Raw genomic sequence first — 14,589 nt, 5'->3', positions numbered from 1 at the left:
AAAAGCACAAACTGCTTAGCACTGTATTCAGGGCCCTTCCCTTTCAGGCCTGTGCCGGTCTTTCCACATTTACCCCCAGGCTCTCCTCTCTTCATACCCTACGCCTCACAACACTACAAGCTGTACTTTCTCCTGTTTGAAATGTCCTTCCAGGCTAGTCCTGTTCAGTCCTCAAACTCCAATATCACAACCTCTGACCTTTCCTGCTGAATGAACTATTTGTTCTTTCATCAACATTACCATAATCTTTTACACAAATAATAGCACCTCTCACACTGGTAATTAACTATTTACATATCCTTCTACATCTGAGCTCCTATTAATAGTAGAATGACTTATTTTTCATTCATCTTTCGACCCCAGAAGGTATCACAGTATTTAGAATATAAGGGGCAGTTAATAAACATGTGTTGACTGAGTAAAGGAGCAGGTATTTTAAATGGACTTTGGAGGATAAATAAGGTCACAGAGATGTGAACAGGAAGTGATACATATTAGGAGGAGTAGAGCTATTGAAGTTAATGGGTAAGGACCACGTGGTTATATTTTAGAAAGATGAGTTCAATTACAGAGAAGAGATGGAATTAAGTGAGGCAAGAGGTGTGAAAATTAGTTAGAAAGCTCTATAAGTATGTAACTTACTTGGAACTATAAAATGCAAAATAGCTCGAAGTGCCTCCAGCTGAACTGATAATGACGTCTCATGACTTTTCATAACTGTTATTATTTTGGGGGCCACTGCCGCCATTGTATCCACGGAAGTATTACTGGAGATATAAAATCAAAATGCTTATTAAAAGTGCAATCTGACTCAACTACACAAACCAAATAGAAACAAGTATGAGGAAAGAGAACCAATATATTTTATCAGAAAAGACTATGTGAGAACGCATTTGAATTCATTAATATGAGCATACATAATTTTAACTGCTGTTTGACAAAACTTTGACCTCAAGAAGTAGAATTCACAGCAACCTAGAAATCCTTTTACTTAGTTTCATAAAATGAACAACTTCTTTCTGATCTGCATATGGGTCATAGGCAACCACCTGGGAGATAGATGATATTATCTCCATTTTCCAGATGAAGAATTGAGACAGGCTCAGGTTAAATATCAAGATCTTTGTCTGACCCCAATGCAAAGGCTCTTCACATCATACCAACCAACCTCTTCCAGATTAACTTCACTGGACTTCTTATATGTTAGTCTTAAATTGTTTTAATTTTCATTAAAGTATTGGTTTCTCTAAGGTATTGTAGGTGTTCTAAGATATTGCAGCCATAGTACAAGCAGGTACCATGAACTTTAATACAGGCAGTTGTGGCTTTGCATGGTGCTATGTTAACTCAAACTTGTACAAATTGGAATTATGTCCTTGTTTTGCATGCTTCCATGGTAAATGAGTAATATTCTTTCTTTTCCATCTTAAAGTCCCAGTTTAAATACATCCCCTCTTGAAGCCTCCCTCCTTTGGTAACTCCAACTGGGTTCACTCTGCTCTTACCACTGTGTTTTTGCACATTACTGCTATTGCATTATCACACTGGATTGTAATTATCTGTTTACGTATTGGTTTCTCCCACTAGACAGTGGCTTTTTAAAAGTCAGGCATGTTATCAAAGTTAACTTAGAATTCCAGGACCTGAATGGTACAAATTTTGCTTATGAGAAACAGTTAGAAACATTAAATGCTTTGCCCAGAATCTACAGAATCCTAAACTGAAGGTTATTACACTGTGGTTTTGCCTTATTTGTAAAGGTTCACACACATAAAAATCACCACTTAAGGTAAATTTTTCATTTACATGTTCAAAAGCAAGCTTCAACTTCACTTTAAATAAGTGGAATATGACTTACAGATATGTATATAAACATAGATTATTTAAACTGATGTTAAAAATATAAGCCCATTCCTGACAAGTCTATAGGCCTGCTATGTACAGTTTATCATAGTATATGCACTTTATTTATTCAGACTTTATGATAGTATTAATAATAACTGCTATGATTTACTGAGTGCTTACAATGCAACAGGCATTATCCTAATCCCTTTATGAAATTATTTTTTTTAATCCTTAGATCATAAATTTATAATTTGTGAAGTTGTTGTTACTATCCCTCTTTACAGAGGAAGAACCTCAAGTTTAGAGATCAAAGAGCTGGCTCAAATTAGTGGGTAAGCCAGGACTCAAAATCAGTTTTTACTATAAAATCTGTGCCATTTAATTTTTCTTTTACACATGATAGTTTCCTAATAGGTTTTTTTGTTTGTAACTTACTCAAACAATGCCAAAATTGCCTTTTTGTGTGTGTGTGTGTGTGTGTGTAATAAAATGCCAAAAGGTGCTGAGGTACCCTGCAGTAATCATCTACCCTGTGTAATTCAGTTTTGGTCTTTCAAACAGATTTTTTTATACCAGCAATTCTGCCCCAACCTACCCCTGGATAATCTGGTCCTATTGAACCACTAACCAGCCACATAATCTTAACATTTCTGGATATAGAGTAGATGATATTAAAATCTTCCTCAGCTAAGGAATGAAAGCAAGAAGAGAAGACAAAATTAATTCAAATGAAGGAGTAATAATACATTAGTTGCAAAACAGCAACAGTTAGAGCCCTTATTCTGATTTTATCTTTTCTTTTATACCTTTCATACCCACAGAATAATTTGAAACACTGGAATGATGTGTGGTATGTAGTTACCATTTTTCAAAACACAGTCGACACCAAGCATCAGGATCAAAACCAAACCTTCAAAACACTTCCACAATCTCCACCATCCCTTTCAATGTTCAGAGAGCATAAGTATATGATATCTGTGATATGACATTATATCGCAAAATGCTTCCATCTTTAAATATCTTATGCTTTTTTTTTTCATTGTCAGAAATTTGCTTGGAATATTGATATTCTACTGAGCCCAATACTACATATTCTGCATAAATTAATGAATCTATATTACCTTCCTTCAAAAAGATGATTTAGCATTTTACAGCCACTTTCAGCCACTTCAGGGGAGTATATATGCCTCTGCATTAACTCCAAAACATTCAGGTATAATCCTTTTGACAACAGGACTTTTCTGAAATTAACTGAAAATTTTTTTAGTGTTGTAAAAATCAGAGCATAGTTTCATAATTTTACAAGAACACCTGGAATATTAAAATAATCTAAATTCCCAGAAAAGCATATACAAGAACATACATAATTTTTATTTCATCAGTGATTTAAAACTAATTAATGCTTATTTCTTTAAAACATATGTCGTTTTCAATTTTTACACATTTATAAACTCTTTGTTGAGGTTTTAGTTTTAAATGTTTTACTGTCAGAGTAGGTTGGTTTCAGTGTGATCATTATATCCCTGTTCATTTCAAAGGAGTGTTTTTGCAGAAAAATGTTTTAAAATAGTGGCCTGTAAAATAAGAATAAAAGTTAAATTTCTTTCTAATGCTCAAAATAACTTCAAAAAACAACCGTACTAACATAGAGCTAAGATTCCCTGGGTAGGCTGGACACTAGTGAAAACCAAACCAAACCTAGTGCCGTCGAGTCGATTCTGACTCATAGCGACACTGTAGGACAGAATAGAACTGCCCCATAGAGTTTCCAAGGAGTGCCTGGTGGATTCAAACTGCTGACCTTTTGGTTAGCAGCCGTAGCACTTAACCACTGCGCCACCAGGGTTTCCAGGCTCTAGTGAGCTGGGACTAAATTACAAGAATGCAGAAGACATTTGCTAACCTCTCAGCTCTCAGTTGAGGTAGGGGGCAGGGTAGGGCTAGGGACTGGAACCAGAGTGGGTTGTTTTCAGCCTTAAGATGTTGTCCATTTACCTCAGAGACCATACAAGCATTACAATTTCTAGGTATGCCATCATGTGAAAAAGGACAGAAAGCACTGATATAGGGCACAAATTACTACACTCATTTTCACAAAGTAACATTAAAGCTTAGGAAGCACATCGAAATGCTTTTCAACTGATATTACATTATACTGGGAGAAGTAAATATATTCAGGCAATAATCATTAAGGAATAAATATATAATAAGCATTCTTCACCAGATACAAATTCATGTTCTTGAAATTTCTATACACATTGTCACGAAGTCTCTATATAAATATCAATTCCAACATTATACACTGAATTCAACACTTTCGAAGTGGCATAAAAAAAAAAAACTTGGACAGTTTTAACTTAATTGCTGTTTTTAAAAATGTAACATCAGTCTCAAATTAGGAAAAAAAGAAGAGATAGAACACAGAAACAAGTAGAAGTAATACAAAAAAAATATTCTAAAATATTGCCAATACATAAAAATTCTTTGCCACTGCATACCTTTTAAAGACATCTAGAATATCACACATTAAAATACGATAAGAAGTTGGTTACTTTATTTGATCATGGTCTGAAGGTGTGATAACTCCTTTCAAAGTTGCTAAATTCTAACCAAGGATATATTTAAAGAACAGAAGTAGTTCTAGACCAGGGGTTTCCAAACTTACTGGACACCCGAATTGTCTAGGAGGGCTTGTTAAAACATAGGTTGCTGAATCCTACCTCCAGAGTTTATGATTCAGTTGTTTTATGTCAGGTCCTAGAATTTATAATCTTAATATGTTTCCAAGTGATGCTGCTGGTACAGGGACCACATTTTAAGAACAACTGTCCTAGACATTAATGAGTGGGACAACTAGCTCTGTTTTCAGGCTTATTGTGACTTGAAATTGAGAATAGGAATTTCACTGAACACTAGACCTAAGAGTCACTTCAGAGTTTATAGAACATTTTACACATTATCTCAATTACCACCTATCCACATAACACTCTTGACCTCATCCATCCCATTTTAGCGATAAATTATCTGCTTTAAAAGGCCAATTAACAATATACAACTTCTTCAGGTCCTCAATAGTCACTTTCTCAGTGATGTCTTTCCTGAATGCATAGTCAAAATTTCTTCTCCTCTGACCACTAACCTTTCATATTCTCCTGCTTTACTTTATTTATTTTTTTTTCCTTAACTACCTTACATACCGTATATTTTATTTAGTCTTTATCTACTTCTAGAGTTTAAACTCCATGAACCTGGGATGTATTCCAAGTGACAAGAGCATTGTCTGACACATAACTGGATCTCCATAGATACTAACGGCATTAATTAACTAAGGAAAATGTTACACAAGATGTCTGAGACTTCGCCTTGAAGTCACCAGGGTGAGCCCAGCTCTCCTAGCTGCCAATCCTGTCATTAATTCAAGAAAAACCATACCCAGCTCTGCACACCCAATGTCCCCCAAGTATCTTTCAGTGAGAAATTGCCCACAGAGGTTGGTGAACAAGCTGCTCAAGTTCTTAATACTTTCCTAAGGTAGAACTCCATGGACAATATAAAGGGATCTGAGGATAGTTTATCTGACTGTTGGCCAGAAACAAAGAAATAAGGAATTAGGAACAGCAGAAAACTGATTTTGAACAAAGAAATCAAGGTTGACTTCAAATGCAATAAATTCTCAGACACCACAGAAGCATGTTTGCACTTCAAAGATTTCCAGGTGGTTGAGAATTACAGTGCCAACACAGCCTTGTCTGTACGCAGTAAATGTCTGTCTCCTCTTTAAGGTGCTCCATGCAAAAGCAGCAAAAGTCCAGTCCTCATTTCAGCAGTGAGATCCCCATCCAGGCTTCTCTAACTGCACGGTAGAATATCAGAAGTTCAAGAATAGCAAGTCCCTTTTCTACCCGTCCTGCTCTGATTCATTGGAAACACTGGTAGCATAGTAGTTAAGTGCTATGGCTGCTAACCAAAAGGTTGGCAGTTCGAATCCACCGGGCACTCCTTGGAAACTCTATGGGGCAGTTCTACTTTGTCCTACAGAGTCGCTATGAGTCAGAATTGACTCAATGGCAACAGGTTTGTTTATTTTGGCTCTCACTCATTATCCCTGAGGGCAACTCCTGTCTGAGTCTCAGTGTTTGTTTATTAAAGTGCTGTCAGAGAGGTGGTATAGAGAAGGAGGAAAAAAAAGAGATTATTCCCTCTTGATTTAAGTAATACTATAAAGAAACGTGCATAAAGTGGTTTCTTTATTCCTTTCACTCTACTTAGGCTTTCTACTAAAAGCTGGTGCAAGCACTGGTCTCTGTCTCAGGCTTTCAGTATTTTCTTTTTTTTTTTCCCTCCCTCTAAAAATATCCTGTAAGAGATGCCAAATCCCAATGCTTTTAAGATGAGTTTTCTCCCAGGGTTTTTCAGCAGCATTTCCTGTTTATGGGGACAGGAATCTGAACAGCCCAAGCATCAGTCTTAACCCTCAGGAATCCTTCCAGCAGTGTATGAGCCATTTTTCTCTCCTTAACAATGCAGAGCTACTCATCAGGCTTATAAGACTTACATATAAAGGGTCATTTTGAGAGAAAAGTAGTAGTATAAAAATTTTATAATGGACAATTTTGCCAGATTTTAAAATGGTATATATCTCTCCACCCAGTCATACGTGGAAGCTTTCCTAATAACTGGAACAGTGTATAAAGGAATATGGAAAATAAATAAATAAAGTGACCATCTGGTGTTTACTACAGGTTAAAAAACAAACAAAAGGAAAACACTGGACATAAGCTAAAAGTTCATCAACAAGGAACTGGTTCATAGAATAGGATATAGGCATATAAGGGAAAACTACACAACCATTACAATGGATAATGTGAGAATCTATGTGTATTCACATGAGGAAAATGTAAAATCTGGTTGTAAACGAGTATAATACAATTCCATTTCTGCAAAAAAAAAAAAAAAATACCAACTATGCCAGTGTATAGGTACAAACATAGAAGTCTGGGAGAATATACACTAAAATGTTTGTTTTCTTTTTTACCCTCATATATTTATCCACATGTCTATATATCAGCTATGTGTCTACGTATCTAAAATTTTTACTCTGTATTACTTTTGTAATACACTGGCATAATGGTTAAGTGCTACGGCTGCTAACCAAAAGGTCGGCAGTTTGAGTCCACCAGGCACTCCTTGGATACTCTATGCAACAGTTCTACTCTGTCCTATAGGGCCGCTATGAGGCAAAATCGACTCGATGGCAACATGTTTGGTGTTTGTTTTTATTATTTTTGTAAAATAACCACAAAATGCCTTTTGCTTTATTAGAAGTAGAGAGCACCCCTTACCGTTTTGTTCTAACAGTGTTGACAATGCATTCGCAGATGCCTGGAAGACTTCTTTTGATGAAGAATGCATCAGCATGGACAGCATCACTTCCCTATGAGCTGGGAACCTTTCACAAATTCAACCACAGTATTAACAGTAACCTTTTAATAATTTGCTCAAATATTCACTTACCATGATCTAATCTAACAACAAACAAGGGCATAGAAATAATACTTTAGGTCACCTCCACTTACAAGAGTGAATTGTACTTAAACACTTTTAAATTATTAAATTCTAATAAAATTGGTATTTCTGCATTTCTCCAAAAGCTGACAACCAGCAGAGAAAAGAAGTCTCAGCAAATATAAAGAGAACTGCTAGGAAGAAAAAGGTAAAGTGAAAAAAAGGTTAACAAAGGATAAGACAGGAATAGAATATTTATAGGCAACAAAGAGAAAAGCAAGAAAGGATAATTGGAACTTCATAAAGGTTTAAACCCCTCTTAAAGGGTCTTAAAGGTATAGAACATAAAATATTTTCTTTTAGTAATAGATGCGTTTTTAAAATCTCCTACCAATGCTGAGGTTAAGTGCTGTGAGCTGAAATTTATAAACTACATCATCAATCTTTCTTAACCTAACCTCTTAAACAGACTGCTCAATGTGGGATAATTAGAATGTTAGTTCAAACGTATACTTTTCTAAAGAATTACTGTTTCTTTTCAAAATGGAGATGTTTAATTAAATAGCGTCTGTGTTATTAATTCCCTTTTTACTGGCAGTGAGACAGCATAAAGATAACTGTGCAAATAAACTGTCAAGATTTGAGATGTAGAATATTATTTAAGTTTCTGAGGTAAATTATTGCAATTTCAAAACCCAGAGGATAGCCAAATGGCACATTTATAAGCATTTGGCAAGAGTATAAGCAGTTGCCCTAAAACACGAAGTCTCCTGGACATGAAACAAATCTGATATACACACAACTCGTGGTTACAGTTTGTATCTTGGGGAGAAAGGGTTCTGTACTGTTTGAATAGCAGCTGCTGTTGAATGCCTCCTCAAGAGCTGACAGCTTCAAATAACCCTCTCACCAGAAGACAGGTCAAAACTGCTACATCAGGTGGGGAATCACCACAGGAGGCTTTCTAACCAAATCTAATTCCTGATACTGACAACCTGCTGGCAGTTCACAGCAGCAGAAAAGGTCACAGATGGCTCTGCAGTCTCTATCACCTGAGATTAATTAAGGCAGCATTTTTTTAAATGATCAGCCAGAAAAATGAAATATTTTCCTCCACAATTACTGAATTACCTTTGATTCCAAATCTTTCAGTAATAACTTTCAAACATACTATCTTTTTCTAACTATTGAAGACAATGAGATAAAAATATTTTCTATCTACTACTATTTTGTGGCAACAATCAAAGCATAAATGATGACATCAGAAATATTTCCAACAATAAAGATTACAGTTAAGGTATTTTATATGCATCAATCAGAGATATAACTGGCACTTTCTACTGTATAAAATAAAAACTACTGACTGGCCATCTTCATCTCCAATCTTCTTGTGTAAATTGTTTTGGTACATGAGGAGATTATTTAGTGCCCAGCATGCAGCCTCCTGGATTAGGAGAGGAAAAATAAGAAACCTGTAAAAATATAAACTGTCGTACAAACATAATGTCGTATAACTACGGTATTTACAAAATGTATTTACCAACCTGCACGTGCTTGTTCTTTCTATGCCCCGTTAATGCTTTGTAACAGGCTTCCATCCAAAACAATTTATCTTCTTCCTCTTCAGCATCACTCCCCTGATTCTCATTCTTTTCCTCTAAGTCTTGATTTAAGAAAATGGTCTCAGCTTAAAAAAAAAAAAAATACATATAATTTAATTACAGTTTAAATGATCAACTCCAAGTTTACATTTCTGAAACTTTATCAGTAGAGTGAGTTGTTCTTTAGTAAAGGCAATGGTAAATTATAAAGCCATATCTAATATATTCCAACCAACCAATCAGGTACCATTAAATCGATACTGACTTATGATGACCCCATGTGTGTCAGGGTAGATCTGTGCTCTGTAGAGCTTTCAACGGCTGGATTTTGGAAGTAGATTGCCAGGCCTTTCTTCTGAGGCACTTCTGGATGGACTAGAATCTCCAGCCTTTCAAAGGTTAGCAGCTGAGTGCATTAACAATTTGTACCACCCAGAGCCTCTTCTATTACATACCTCATAATACTGCCATCCCATCTAGATAAATGATAAAATGAGGAAGAGGGTATCAAACAAAACTAATAAACTAGAGGAGAATTAACAGAAGATTAGCTGCTCAATTACAAGCTAACTCAAGGATTTAAAGCAAAACCCTATATGCCAAAGGCATGTGTACTTGTCACCACTGTTAGTTTCCTTGGAATCTCTTTTGGAAAATGAGTCACAACTGGGACAAAAGAGCCATTTAATACTTCTTTCTCTACCTATGGCTTTCGTGTTACAATGTTAACATCAAGACCAAATGCACCTGTAAGAATTTGCTATTAGGGAAAGTTACTTACTGAGGAGCGCTAAACAGCTGAGAGCCGAGATTTGTAACGTCGCATTCTCTGAATACTGCTGCACAGCTTTCACCACAAACTCATGGACCTCGTTTAATACCAGAATATTAAAAAAATTACCTAAAAGTTAAATAAGACATTAGCTGCTTTCCGTTCATGGGACTTATATTACCTTTAATTATATACTGCATAATTAATTAATTTGGGTGATGATGTATTACCACCATTAAAAACATGTAATTATTTTAATTTAAATAGCTGAACATGATGAAGTCAATTTTTGAAAACTTACTTCATGCTGCCATTTAATTATCTTATGTATACAATGGAAATGATTGAGCAAACAATGATACAAATTTAGATTACATTAATTTGGGGTTCTCTGACTCCCTCTCATTTTATCATCATATAAAAACAACGAAGTGTCTGTTGTACTTGGTACTCTGATATTGATTGTATAAAATAACAATTTTCCTGCACTCTAGTAGATAGAAGTCTTAAAAACCCTCCTGAGTTGCTAAATCCTTCTGCTGAAACACTCTTCTTTCATATAAAGGAATACTTCTCACGATACTTACCATTACTTGATCTTGTTTATGATGATGTTAGAAGAAAGGTAAGTGATTATTTCACCCTGTCTAACCCATTCCCAGGAAGAAGACTCATATCTTTTTATAATCATTTTTTCAAGAATCAACACCACATCCAAAAATCTAAATCCTTATGCGGAAAGGCTTTGTACATGACTTTCTTGAAATTTCTATATAAAGCAGATGGATGGTTATCTCTCCACTGTCCCTCACTGATGTGTCTCCTTCCATTAGCTAATTTGTAACTCTCACAGCAGTCAAGGTTTCCTTGTGTGAGGAAGAATGAAACTCTTGTTTAGCTACAAGTGCCCTAAAATGATCCCAGAGATACATGCCAGAATTGGAAAAGATGCTATATGATGAAAAGCCTAAAACCCAAATGAAATATTAACCAAGGGCCTCAAAATAAAAATAAATAAATAAAAAGCAGTTTAACTATGCTATAGCCCTACTCTGTAAATATATTCCTATATTCTTGCCTCATCCACATTCACCAACCAAGGAGACATACTCTCCACCCTTAGTAATCTCTGGTCATGGGCAATCATTTCAAAAAGATTCCCTTCTACTCTTCCCAGCTTGCCAATCTCTAAACTTGGGTAGTCCCCACCATCCTCTTTTCCCTATTCTATGTAACTGCCAACAGCTCTTCTTCCATCAACTCTGGACAAATACAAGAAGACTGATCTTATTTCCAGACAATTAATGTGAAAACACATAGGAGATTTAAGTGCATCAAACCCATAATCAGATTACAAACATTGAGAAAATGTTAAATATTTATTTATTGACTTTTGGCTTTCAATTAAGAAGAATAAATTGTTTATTCAGATTCCCTTTAAACAATAATGGGAACCATAAACTTCCTAGTAATAAATGGAATAATAACCTGTTAAGAGACAAGTAAAGGAGCCCTGGTGTTACGATGGTTAAGCACTTGGCTGCTAACTGAAAGGCTGGCAGTTCAAACCTAACAGCGTCTCCTCAGGAGGAAAGACCTGGCGATCTGCTCCTTTAAAGATTACAGCCTAGGAAACTCTATGGGGCTGTTCTACTCTGTCATATAGGGCCTCTATGAGTCAGAAACAACTCAATGGCAAACAAAAACAAGAGGTACATGAGAGAAAAAAGTTTGATGGCTTTTTATGTTTTTATGTTAAAAAAACAAAATAATGCAAAACTTAAACATTACATGACAGTTTTCTTGGCTTCTATAATTTCAATAGTAGAATGCCAATCACTTTTAATGTGACACTATGGGCCTATTTGGTAATCAAGTACCATTTTCCCAATCACAACAGTAAAACTATTTCCTCCTCTGGCTCGTTAAAAGGGATTAAGGTGAACTCACATTTTTAATGTAAGTTGTGCAAGTTGTAACTTGACTGTGGTAAACTGTAGAACACGAAACAAAGACATACATTAGTGTACTGCTCAAGATTTAAGAATCAACTTTTGAATTAGATAAAAACATTTATAATTATCAGCCAATTTATACAACTATGTCCAAGTTTATAAAAATAAAATGAGTAAAAATATCATCCGATGACAGGGATAAACTAGAAAATGCCTACTACATTTTAGAAAGAACGCTTTGTTTTATTCATCGATGCAGAAGTCTAGGTTCTTAGCCTGATTGCACCCCTTACTGGCTACGTGAATTTGAATAAGACACACAGACTTGCTGAACCACAGGTCCTCTTCTGTAAATGTGGAGATAATATCCATCCTAGGATTGTTTCAAGGATAGACAAACAACTGAACAAAAAATCATAGATATGAAACCACTTTTGAAGAAATGCATAAATTTAAGCTATTATTATCATATTACCACAGCTTTAGTCATATAATGAACATTCAATGAATGCTTATCATGGAAAGAAGTAACAAAATGAAGTAGCGTATGTAAAACAGAATTCAGTTGACTGAAATACCATTTCAACCACAACTACCTAGAAATTTTCCTAATACTAAAAGCATTTCTGAATTATGCAAGGGATATAGTCATGATTCCAGAAGTGAAAATAGAAATTGCTACAATGAGATCATGAAAATTAGTTTTTTTTTTCCAAATGAATAACCATTTTCCAAAGTTTTAGTGATTAAAAGCTAAATGCCTGTTATAATAACTCCCCATTTTACAAAAAAAAAAAAAATTCTGGTGATCTTTTTTGGGAAAGGGCATCAGACCAATTTCCAACAGTTAATGATACTATTGACCATATTCATTAGCCATTCACATTTTAATGTATTTCTCTGCTCACAAAAAATATAAAGGAAATGGCCAAAAGGGGTTTGGGGGGAGGGCCAACAGGGAGTTGAAATAAGAGCTGTGAGCTGAAAGCAAAAGGACAAGGCAGGTAGTTGAAACCAAAAGGACAAGGCAGATAGTTGAAAGCAAAAGGACAAGCCCTGTGGAAGTATGGGCTCTGGAACTGCAATCAGCAGAATAGCCTTGGGTTCCCTCCAAGGTAGGGGAACTCAATCAGAATCACCCACATTAAGCCTAGATGCTACATACATCCTAAAGTGCTTCCAGGTCAGTCCTGTGCCCTGACTCCTAGCAAATATAAATCTTCTCTGGAGGAGCACATGTAATTTTGGTGCTAATAATTCTCAGAGATTAAGGTCAACCAAAGAGAAACTCACAAGCACCATTACCTAACATCAAGAAAGCAAGCCTCCATGAGTGACTGGTAGTAAGGACAGAAGGGGCAGATTTAGACTTCTAAGAATTTCACATATGGGAATTATCAGATAGCAAACACAAAATAGCTATGTATAAATGATTAAAGAAAGCTATGTATGAATGATTAAAGAATCATTAAAAAAAAAAGGAAGGAGAAGAAAAAGAAAAAAAGAGCAATCAAGGGGAAGTCAAAACTAACCTGAAAGAACTGAATATAAAAATATTTTTAGAAATGTTATTAAAAATAAAAACTAATACATGATTAAGTTGAATTTGTAACAGAAGTACAAGGTGACTTACTATCAGAAAACCTGTAGATGTAATTGTTCAGGTTATCAAAATAAAAGGAGAAATGACCTTACTATTTTAAAAATATATATATTAAAAAAAAAAACCTATCACTGTCACGTCGATTATGACTCATAAAAAAGTGACCCCATATATTAATTATATAGAATATTTTAAATATGTGTGATATACTAAATATATATTTGATAAAATTCAATACTCACCCCTGATTGAAAAAAATTACACATAAAAAATAAAAGCAAACAAGTAACAGAAGAAAACTTCTTAATTTCCTAAAAGCTATCTGTCACAAAACAAACAAAACAAGATTAAAAAAAAAAACTTCTAAGATGTATCACTCCGGATGGGAAAATATTTGAAGCGTTCCCTTTAACATCAATAACAAGGCTGGAGATCTACTATCAGTGCTTTTAATCAACACACACACACAGAGTAACTAGCAATTCTGGGTCATGCAGGAAGGTAAGGAAATGAAATAAAGGATATAAGGAATGGAAAGAAAGAACTCAAACTGTCATTATTTGCAAATTATATACTTGCTACCTAGAGATCCTTAGAGCATTTACAAACAAATTATGAGAATGAATAAGACAGTTTAGAAATGTGGGTAAGATCAATACGAAAAAGTCACCTGCATTTCTTCATACTTGCAACTGTTCAATAATATAATTTTAAAAGAGATACCACTTATAGTAATAAAAAATAAAAAAAGTAAAAAAATAAGGTATCTAAAAATAATGAACAAAATATGTACAAGTACTATGTGAGAGAAATTTCAAAGTAAAGATGTAAGCTCTTCCTAAACTGATCCCTAGACTCCATGCAATTGCAATCAAAATCCCAATTGAGTTTTCAAAGGAACTGGAAAAATTAATTCTAAAATTCATATAGAATAATAAAGGCACAGACCAATAAGCAACATGATGATAAACAGAGAAAATACTGACGCTGTTAAGGATTTCATCGTTCTTTGATTCACAATCAATGTCCACGGAAGCAGCAGTTGAGAAATCAAATGACGCATTGCATTAGGCAAATCTGCTGCAAAAGTCCTCTTTAAAGTGTTAAAAAGCAAAGATGCCACTTTAAGGACTAAGGTGCACCTGACTAAATTCATGGTGTTTTCAATCATCTCGTATGCATGTGAAAGCTGGACAATGAATAAGGAAGACCAAAGAACTGATGCCTTTGAATTATGATGTTGATAAAGAATATTAAATATACCATGGACTGCCAAAAGAATGAACAAATCTGTCTTGGAAGAAGTAC

The 14,589-nt window shown here is 34.9% G+C and overlaps 1 protein-coding gene across 6 annotated transcripts in view; it reads right to left on the bottom strand.

Annotated features, from left to right (window-relative positions):
- The window catches only part of LRRK2 (leucine rich repeat kinase 2), a 158,551-nt gene that overhangs the window by 122,199 nt on the left and 21,763 nt on the right, over positions 1-14,589 (bottom strand). For 5 of the 6 annotated variants that reach the window (XM_049882826.1, XM_049882827.1, XM_049882829.1 and 2 more), the window contains exons 8-13: positions 9,733-9,852; positions 8,895-9,037; positions 8,715-8,794; positions 7,188-7,294; positions 2,967-3,096; positions 643-767 (exon numbers count right to left, since the gene is read on the bottom strand). In XM_049882826.1, the coding sequence (XP_049738783.1) occupies positions 643-767; positions 2,967-3,096; positions 7,188-7,294; positions 8,715-8,794; positions 8,895-9,037; positions 9,733-9,852 (705 nt within the window). Of the gene's footprint in view, positions 1-642; positions 768-2,966; positions 3,097-7,187; positions 7,295-8,714; positions 8,823-8,894; positions 9,038-9,732; positions 9,853-14,589 lie in introns of those variants that run through there. The other variant, XM_049882830.1, reaches the window with a different exon arrangement.

The sequence above is a fragment of the Elephas maximus genome, chromosome 4, assembly GCF_024166365.1.
Source record: "Elephas maximus indicus isolate mEleMax1 chromosome 4, mEleMax1 primary haplotype, whole genome shotgun sequence".
Taxonomy (NCBI): domain Eukaryota; kingdom Metazoa; phylum Chordata; class Mammalia; order Proboscidea; family Elephantidae; genus Elephas; species Elephas maximus.
This window is presented reverse-complemented; position numbering and strand designations above follow the sequence as displayed.